This window comes from Apteryx mantelli, chromosome 4 (genome assembly GCF_036417845.1).
Source record: "Apteryx mantelli isolate bAptMan1 chromosome 4, bAptMan1.hap1, whole genome shotgun sequence".
Taxonomy (NCBI): Eukaryota; Metazoa; Chordata; class Aves; order Apterygiformes; family Apterygidae; genus Apteryx; species Apteryx mantelli.
In genome coordinates this window covers 60,288,735-60,299,178 of record NC_089981.1, presented here as the reverse complement: position 1 = coordinate 60,299,178, position 10,444 = coordinate 60,288,735, and the positions used below count along the sequence as shown (strand labels likewise).

The window sequence follows — 10,444 nt, the reverse complement described above, 5'->3', positions numbered from 1 at the left end:
TTTGTGTCTCCCTGTTTGACCTAAAAGACCTGCAGAATCTTTAATGAAAAGGATCTTTACCTCTGAGTCAGGTAACACAAACCTTCACCTGGTATACAATCTCATGTCTCTAGGAAATATCTGCAAACAAAAAAGGTATCCTTTGGGACTTGGATGCAGTATTCTCTTCTTGGAACGCAGGTAAAACAGATCACCAGTTCTGCTTTTTTTCCCCAATAAACTATGTTTATTATGTCAATTCTAATTACCATGCAATCTAATGGTTTTAAGGCTTATATTTTCCACATCACTGGACATCACAAACATGAAAGCATTTTATACTGTCATTATACATCAGTGTTTGCACTTGGTTATACATATATACAGAAATTATTCACACATCTTAACCTTGCTATTTCCTCCTTTCAAACCAACATAATTTTACTGTGAAAGCAGCTTTTTAATAAATGGTGTAAGAAATACAGCAAGGCACACATTTTTTAAAAACTTTTTTTCTCATTACCACCTCAAGAAGCATAAAAAAACAAAATGTTGTACTTAATTCAGTAGAATGTCAACAGTTCCTAATATACAACACCATGTAGTTGTTTCTTGAAGTGTTGCATAGATTAAATTTTAAAATAAAATAAATAAAATGGCATTTACTTTAATTGCTTAATTTTTAGATGTACTGAATCAGGAGAGCTGATGATTCTTTTTGCTGCAATCCAACAAAATTGTCATTTTAAACATAAAATAGTTTCAATAAACATATGCATTATACACATAAATATTAAATTTGATACAGAAAATATAAGAGCACTGACAGGTACAGTTCTGAAAAGATGAACCAGACTGATCATGAATTCTGTGGAACTACAAAACTTTAAAGAACATAACCGGTGATAAGTAGTACCAGAGCATCCAGTTTAGGAAGGGGAGGTCATTAGAGGTAGCTTGGGAGAGGAATCCATATGAAAGCAAATGGCTTTGCTACAATACAAAATAATCACTGAAATAGGACTAGCATATGCAGCCTGATCACAAAGCCAACATGGACAAATCACATTTGGAAAGAAAATTTATCTTGGGAGTCAGTATAATGAAAGGCAGTGATACAATGGAATTGGAGGTCATCCCAGGGTTTACAGGATGAACCTGCACCTGAATTGCAGCCAAGTTTCTAAAAGGAAACAAAAAAGTAATAGTAGGTTACAGAAAATGCAGTTTTATTTGCAAAACATAGCTCTTCCAGAACAACCACAGATAGTCATTAAATGATCACATGCCAAAGCCTTTAATGCAGAAGCATACAGTAGTCAAACAATAATTTTTAACAGCCTGAGGTACAAGTTAGTGTAAAAAATTGTATTGATGTAGAAAACTCATTGATTTTTGTAAAGACTTTGTTTCTAAAGAAACATGGGAAGTCATCAAATCTGACCTTTTCCCTGGATCCTGTCCTCAGCCTTACCTGTGAACTTACCTTCAGCACATTCAAAGGTGCACCGATCAATGAAAACATATGAATTTGCAAACGCCAAACAACAAAAATGGCTACCCAGCATTGAGTTCAATATTTATGTAAACATATACAATGAGATTTCAATGGAGAGGAGGAAAGGGTTGTCACAGAAATGGTCCATGAATAGAACTGTCAATGTCATTGCTATATTTTAAACTGTAAATTGCTACTTAGACACTTCTGGTACCAGCAATGAGTTAAATTTTCCTACTATAGAATTATCCAGCTTGGAGTTTAGGGTTAGACTATTCATCAAAGAGCAGAGGCTTATGATGAGGATTATGAAGAAATAACTGTCAGAATACGGCTCAAAGATTAGTGCAAAGTACATCTTGCAGGCATTTCCTAGGAGGCACTCCAGACATGCATTATATGTCTTCCAAATTAAGCAGGACTATCTGCATCTATCCATTTACCTTCTCCTTTGATCTTATTTGTTGTAACTGACCCCCCTCTATTTACAGAAAAAATATACTTACATGAAAATAGTAACAGTTTGTTTAGAAATCAGTGCAGAACAGATGCAAACAAAGAGGAAGATTGAATCAAAATGTTTCTAAAACTCTGGCATGAGTTTCATTATATCAATAGTAAGAAAAGTCTCACTGATGGACTATTTCATTTTTTTCAAAAATTATATCATTCCCAGACAATATGAGATTATCTGTTTATTCTATTTACATTTTTTGAATTCAGCTGCTGTAATGAGCTAAAAGGTCATGACTGTGTTTTGAGCTCAGTAAAGAAACATTACTGCATCCAGTTCCCTATAAAAACTTCAAGAAAAAACGGTAAGAAAAGATTTAGACTACTTGTATAGTTCCACTTTCTAAAAGAAAGTTATTACATACTAGCTATTCTGTAAACCAACAGTACTTTGCATTTATGCATATATTTTATCTGTGGATCTCAAAAAACTTGAATCATGCTTCACAGGTCCCATCAGTCATTACTCTCCCTATATAGTCACTAAAGAAACTGAGGCAGGGAGGGAATAAGTCATACAAAGTGTCTATTGCTGAGCAGGAAATAACAGTCAGACCTCCTGAGCCCCAGTCCTGGGCAGCAGCCACCCTGCCTCCCGGGTTCCTTCGGGGTACAGTAAGTGGCAGGATATTCTGGCTAACATTGTAGTGTTGTCAGATAAAACCCATTTATTCTTAAGCCCAAGTAATATATTTTTTTTCAAATTAAGTTAAAACTTAAGTTTAAATTACACATTCTCTACAAAAGGAAGGAAATGGCTTTTGTGACTTATTTGTAAGCACTAACAGATAACGCACAAAAGTCTAAGGTATTTTCTAGAAAAGACTTTGGACACATCACATAAACCTCCTTAATGTATTGATCTCTGCACACAATGAATACGCGACTAAGAATTCCCATCCCATTGGTAGTCATGGGTCACAGTGACAGCAGAAGATTGCATGATCTAGTATCCAAAAAGATTGCTCTTTCAAGCTGTCCACTACTTGAGAAATAAAATCAGCACAGCTTTGTGAGCACCTCTGTTGAAGAACTCATGTTGGCTCATACAAGAGACTAATCAGTGCTGATAGGGGTATTTTTGAGCCCGCTTATAGAATTGCTAGTACTTTCTCATAACGGTCATTTTTGTAGCATACTGCTAAATAACAAGATTGCAACTTACTTACATTTGGCAGAAATATTTTCTTCACTATTGCTTTTATCCTCCTGTACAGCCAAGGCAAATAGTATAAAATCAGACTACATTTGAAACTTTTTTTACCTTTGAATTCTGAGTATGCTTTTAAGGTACACATATACTATAGATTATTTTTTCTCTAAGTATTGCAGCTACACATGGAATTACACATTTAAATGAGCTTACAGCACAGGTGCTACAGGAAAAATAATGGTGTTTGCCATTTATCTTTCAAATTAAATAATGTGTTTTTAAATAGTAACTTTTTTCATAATACACTTATGGGAACAACATTTATCTGTCACATTTTAAAAGATGTATTAGTAATAAATGTAAATTACCTTTGGAAAATCAGTAATTAGCCTCATCAAAAAATAAACAATCTGCCACCAAAAAGATAATCTTTAGCATAGTTAAGTATAATAACTGTTATTTGAATAAGTTAACAAATTAGGATAGATTGCTTCTGTAATTCATTCCCCATAGCATGGGAGATGAAGTTAAAGCTCCAAGCTTGCAAATGGGGTGGGGGGAAGGGAGCTCAGACTTTAGTGAAACCATATCTAGCAGCTCAGATTTTCAGTTTTTGATGTGCTTGAGATGCACTATATGTATCCTACGGCTTTGCAACTGGGAATAATACAGTACATAATTTCCATGGAAACAATGATATATATCACTTAAAAAACAATAAATATCTCCTTAAAAGCAAAAAGCCGGATGTAGTGCGATGGGCTTTGCTGTCTTAAAAATATCTTCCAAGCCTAGGCAAAAATTAAAACTGTAATACAACTCTATCAAACTGTCACATACAGCCTTTACATAACATTGCATTGCATTGCAGGGCATGTGCAACTGTCTCCATCTTCTATGCCCAGTCTTAGTCCTTGTGCCTTGTTAACTGCATATTGTCATATCCCAGTCTAATGAAAACACAGCTGGTCACCATGTAAGTATCTATGGAGTTCTGAAGAGTGAGGGGAAGTTTATACATTATTTTGAGATCCTCAGATGAAAAGTACTAATGAAGTGCAAAGTTATGTTATTATCTTCATCAGTGAAAGAATGAGAACAAGAAGAATATCGCACTCACAATAGTAACTATTCTTCCTCAAATTAGTATTATAAAAGGAGTGAAAAAAATTAAGAAACTAATAAAACATTAATTTAGGAAAACCTTATGTTTACAGTGTAATCACTTATCAACTGCAGAGTTTTATCATCTCAGTTTCCAGATAGAGACTTCCATATACACATTAACCTTTTAATGTAATCCTAGAACATAAAGTATCATCTTTAGGTTTTGTAATTTGCAGTTGATTTCTGTTGCTTCTCCAGTTATTTGGATGTGTTCAATTATTAACTTAAGTGGCAATCAACAGGCCATGAAAGCCCATTTCAAAGTCATTCAAGAAATATCCTTTCTCTTCTATCACAGTTCAAAGATAATGCATTATTTAAATAGATAGTGTCTGAAAGTGATAGTGGCAAGGTGTAGACTATTGCTGTCATAACCCTAAAGACTTTACTAGACATATTCATACATATGTAAATGTGTGAATGGTGGGTGAGCCACCAATATGTGCAAAACAAAACCCAAAACATAATAAAATAACATACCAAAGTAGGAAATGCAGAAGTTAAATATCCAATAGCAGCAATCTATTTTGTATGAATAGGCCCAGATCCTCTGTCACAGCTATACAGTTCGCAATAGGAGTGTACTAGTGGTTTTTATGGGCAATGATAAATAACATACTGTTCCCCTAGAAATATCATAGAATCATAGAATAACTTTGGTTGGAAGGGACATCTGAAAGTCATCCGGTCCAACCTCCTGCACAAAGCAAGGGTATCTTCAAAGTTAGATCAGGTTGTTCAGGGTGTTGTCCTGTTGAATACTGAAACTCTCCAAAGATGGAGGTTCCACAGCCTCCCTGGGCAACCTGTTCCAGTGCTTAACCTTGTGTCTTATTGTAATTTCCCTTGCTACTGCTTGTGATAAGCAGCAGCATTTGGAATTGGAGTGGCATTTGGAGCTGTCATGATGGATCTGGTTTGCTGGAGAAGCATTTCCAGGCTAATGGTGATTCTCACATGCTGGCTCCTGGGCTGCTGAATAAATAGCAGGACACAAAGCAGCATTGTTACATGTCAGGATCTGGCCCAGAAGTTGCTTGGTAGATCTTTCTTTCACTGTTAAATGTGCAGCTTATTCTTAGACATTTATGTGAGGTCAGAAACTACATATCTGAACCACTTTAAAACTTTGGCAGAGATTGAAGCCACTTTTTCACCTTAGGCTCAAACATTTTACTTATATGTCAAAATGCATATCACAAAACAGAACTGAAGCAGTCAATACTGCTGTTGTGGCTACCAGTTTCCATCTGCTTCGGTGTTTGGGTCTTTACATTATTCTCATATTATACTCTTCACTGATGTTGCAAAGATTTCTTATTTTGGTAACCTCAACTTTTGGCCTGACATTGTGTCTGAGTAATTGTGTTCTTAATAATGGCTTAGTGATCTTAAATCATGGTAAACTGACATCAAGAGATGACTTATTATCTTTCTATTTATTCTCCAGTCTGCTTAGCCATTCTTCATGGCTTGTCTGTAAATATTGTAGAGCTCCAACTCACTGGTCACCCGAAATGCTTGTAAAACCAGAAGTTCAGCTTCATCAAGTGCTTTTGAATACCTCATAAGGCCAGCTGACTGTGGAGAAGGGGATCAGTGAGTAGAGCTGGTTTCTGATAGATTCCACAGCTCAGTTGATAAGGGAAGAGGAGGCTGATATAGAAATACCCCTTTTCTGGGATTCCCAAGTTCTGCAAGATAGTAGATTTGAATTATTCCAGAAGACAGCAGCTCCAGTCAGTGCAAAGCCAAAGGGCAAGAAGCAGTTCGTATTCACTGCATTTGTTGACCAGTGGCATGTAAATTGGGAATACAGTGTAATCAAATCAAATGATATAGCACTATCTTAAAACAAAAGCCCTGTATGGTGATTCACCTTCTTTCACTGTACAAAAATGATCAAAAAGTAAAAAAAAAAAAATTAATGTGCAACTTACTTGTATATTGTAGAGTACATACCTGTTCTTAGGATAACGTACATGCCTGGAGAGGTTACATTCTATCTGTGCATATTTATGTGCCTTTCCTTATGAAGATTCAGGAGGTTTTCTTCACAAGTAAGAGTTTTAGTGTTCTGGTGCAAAACCTCCTTATCTTGTGAATGGCCAGGCTTTAACTGAAAGTCTACAGCTGAAGCCTCTTCAGAAGCAACAACGCATCCTTTGGGCTCTTCAATTCCAGGTGATTTTCCTGTACTACTCTTTTCATGTCCAAAACCTTCACATAGGCTGTCTGAAATCAGCAAATCAGCTGCAGCATTTTTCAAATTGTTTAATGATTTCTTTTTGTTAGCATTGGGGACATCTATATCAACATCATCATCACGTAAGAAAGATAAATCCCTGTCTTCTGTTGAAGTTTTAACTTCCCCTAATGACTCTAAGTCTTTGCATGACTCCAGAGATGCTTCAGGAGTACTGTTAGAAATGGATTGCTGCTGCTCAACCCGTTCTTCCTCAGGACAAGCTTGAAAAAAGCATTCAATGCTTTCTCTCTCATCTGTTAAGTCCAGTGGTATGGGAGTGCTGCTCTTTTCCTCTATATATTTGGTTACCTCTCCACAGTCACTATCATGAGAAGAAAGTGAAAGATAAGAATAGAAGTCACCTTTTCTTAGCTGGATGGGTCTGTGAGAATGTTCTAACACTTTTTCCTTGATCTGTGCTAAGGAAGCTGGAGCAGATGACTCACATTCAGGTTGTGACTTACTCTTCAAAGCTGTTGATGCCATGTCAATTATTTCCATCACAAAGTTGTGTACTGAGCCATCTTCCAAGTTTCTTTTGTCAGAAGCATCAGATTCACAGTTACAGCATGAATCATGACCACTGGCTGAGGAGTTATCTTCTGCTTCACTAGATTTCAGGGCGGCACAGCAATCAGTAGATTTTTCAGTAATGCTTGTTCTGTGTTGTTGACCATTAAGTAAGGATGTTAGTAAAGCAATATCTTGTGCCTCTACAGAGTTCATTTCTGAGGCAGATTCAAGACAAGGCTTTTTGGCAGGAGAGTAAGCAGCACTGTGACCATCAGACCGAAGATAACTTTGACATTCTTTTGGAGGGTTTCTGGATCCGTCTGATGGCAGAACAGTCTCCTTGCCATCCATATGTGAATCATCTGAACTATCTGTAAGTGCTTCACAGACACAATATTCATTTTCAGCTTCCCTAGCATCAAGTGACCCATGAGTTCTGGGAGTTGCGGATGTTCTAACAAGCTCTTCCTTTTGACTGCCAAGAGTATTTTCAACATTGCCATTCTCCACATCATCCACAAGCTGATCTTTAGCAATCTGAGAGCTATCTTTCATCATGTGACCCTTTGTCCCCTTTTCATGATCACCTGATACATTCCTACTATTGCCATTATTTTCTGATATTTTCTGAACTGAACCATTCAAAAGCGTTTCAATGCTGAATGTATCTGTGGCTTTTGATGTCTCATTACTAACTTCTTTACTGCTCTGAATTTCATCACTGAGGTTACTTTTTCTCTTCTCTCTTGTCAAAGAAAATTTTGGTCTAATCCAAGTTTGGAGTTCATTTTTTATATAATCAAGCCCTGAAATTAAATTGCATTCTTCATAAATATCCTCATCAGTTGCTATACTGGAGTCATCATCTTCATCTTTGATACCCAGCTCTTCCTCAGTTAAAGTAAGGGTGGAACTTGAAAGCAAATCACTGTCATCTTCATCATCAGTACAAGCAGAAGTGCAGGAGACATTAACAATCATGCTGACATTGACATCGCTCTCATCAGCTACAGATCTATTAAGATGTTTTCTAAATGATGCATTTGAATCTGGTACTTTATTTCTGTGCAGTACAATGTCTTCAGAGCAGATAGAAAGATCCTCACTGCTGCTGAGTTCAGTGAGAGAAGCCACCGAGTCTTCATTGATTGAGGATGCAATATCTAAAGACAGCTGTCCAGTAAAAGACATTTTTTGAGAACTACTTTGGAGTGTTATATCAGAGATGCTGCGCTTTATCTTTTGATCTAAAGGACTCTGGATATTCTCTAAACGATTCAGAAGATCTAATGTCCTTTTGCTGAGCTCTCCAACAGAATCACTGCTTGCACTTATGTCTTCTGAGTCAAGATGACTAAAAAGATCTTCATTGCTTTTGTATGAAGTTAGCCAGCTCTCCAAAGAGGTACTTCGCTGAAGACCATCACCACTTTTAAAAACACTTGAGCTGAACAAATCACCCACTACAGAAAGAGATTCTAATGAAGAACTATGAGATAAAGTTGAAACTTGTCTTATATTTTGTGTATTAGTTAATTTCCTTACAGTTTCTGCAGATTTACAAGAACTGGGATCTGATTCTCCAGAGATATCTGTCAAAATATGGTCATGAATAAATCCATCTAGTTGTGACTCTCCAGACTGATGTTCAGATTTACCAGGTATTTTATCAAAACAAAATCCATGAAGAAAAGTGCCCTCTGTATGTGTTTTTTCAGTTTGCGACTGTTTCATTATCATCACTGGTAATTTGAATTTGGAGCCTTGAAGATATGAGTAATCATAGAATGTAAACACGTCATGTTTTCCTTGCAATTCTTCTAGACAGACAGGGTTACACTTGGTAATACTGTTCAAATCTCCATCATTTTCACTTGCACAACATGCAGAAGGTGCCAACTGGAAATTATCTGAGAGATTAAGGTGGTCATCTTCATCTTGTTCTATTTTTTGTTTTATTACATCAACTATGTCATCCATTTGAATTTCTTCATGCCCAATTTCAGGATTACTTTGTGTGCTTTCAATACCATTTAGCAAAAAAATTTCTGAATTATTTGTAGTTTCTGTATCACATTCACTCACTATTCCACTCTCACTCTCAGAATGCCTGCTTATTTTTCCACTGTGGTATATATAGTTATATGGTTTTGCCAGTGTGGTCCCCTCTATTAGATCTGGCAGGGATTTGGTAGATGAAAATGAAGAGTCTTTACTAAGACTTTTATTTAAAATGTTAGACTGTGTTACACTGGGGAGTCTGGATGTTTTTTTCAAGAAAGCCATGTGTTTTTTTTCTGATAATTCAATGTTATGAAGACTATAGACTTGATAGATGTGAGGATTTGGAGGGGAAGTTATGTTGGGACAATAAAGAGGACTTCCATGATCACTGATACTTTCATCTTCATTCAAATCATTTTCACCACATTCTCCTGAAGTGGACTTCTGGCTTAGATCATCCTTCTTGAGCTCTTGATCAGATTCATTTAACTCTTCATGAATACTGATAAGCTTATTACTTATGTCAGTTTCGTCCCATTCTAGCGCATCTTCACTTGGACCATTTAGGTCCATCAAACTGGGATCGATAACGTTCAGAGACTCCTGTAAAAAAATTCAAAGATTAAAAATATTTACAACTCTATTTTAAGAGTGCTTCCATTGAAATCATATCAATAAATTAATGGAGTAAAGTGCATTTTTGGAACAATGATCACTAAGAGGTTTTTAAATTTATTACATATTGTGTACTATTAAAATGGTCAATTAAAATGAAACCCATTATGTTTTACATGATTTCTTAATTTTCTTATTTTTTCTTTTTTCCTTCAAAATATAATACAGAAATTTGATTTTTCTTTAACAGAGATTTATCTTGGTTAGTCATTTGACTAAAATATGTATAATAAGCTTTAGCCAATCCATGGAATCTCATAGAAATGTATTAGTAAGTAAAAAACATGCTATTAGCATTTTATTACATTGGATATATGAAATTATCTCTTAGCCTACTTAAGTTTAAAAGAGTTGAGATGTAAAGGACTTATTAAAGGATTTTTAAAATGTTTATAACAGAAACTTTTGTGGTGTCAGTCTTAAAACAACTATTCTAAAGCAGTGGCAGTCACAAGACTTGAATAAATTCACCATGATGAATTTCTGTTAGAATTTCTGTTTATTCTTTACTTGCTAATAAAGGCAGTACTAATAACCAGTTAGTAAGACTAATGAATGTTAAAATCTTCAGCTGTAAGAACAATCAATCAGTCTAATCAAGTATTACATGAATTTCAAATATTGTCCATGCTGACACTATTCTCTGGGAGAGTGCTAATAAATAATTGAGCTAAGCTTAGGGTTTTTTTTTTTT

General features: G+C 35.7%; 1 protein-coding gene across 1 annotated transcript in view; it reads right to left on the bottom strand.

Annotated features, from left to right (window-relative positions):
- Positions 1 to 221: 221 nt before the first annotated feature.
- Positions 222 to 10,444, bottom strand: part of AKAP6 (A-kinase anchoring protein 6) — a 232,505-nt gene continuing 222,282 nt past the window's right edge. The window contains exons 12-13 of the mRNA XM_067295590.1: positions 6,273 to 9,678; positions 222 to 1,162 (exon numbers count right to left, since the gene is read on the bottom strand). Coding sequence (XP_067151691.1) covers positions 6,313 to 9,678 — 3,366 coding nt within the window. The 3' untranslated portion in view covers positions 222 to 1,162; positions 6,273 to 6,312. The remainder of the gene's footprint in view (positions 1,163 to 6,272; positions 9,679 to 10,444) is intronic.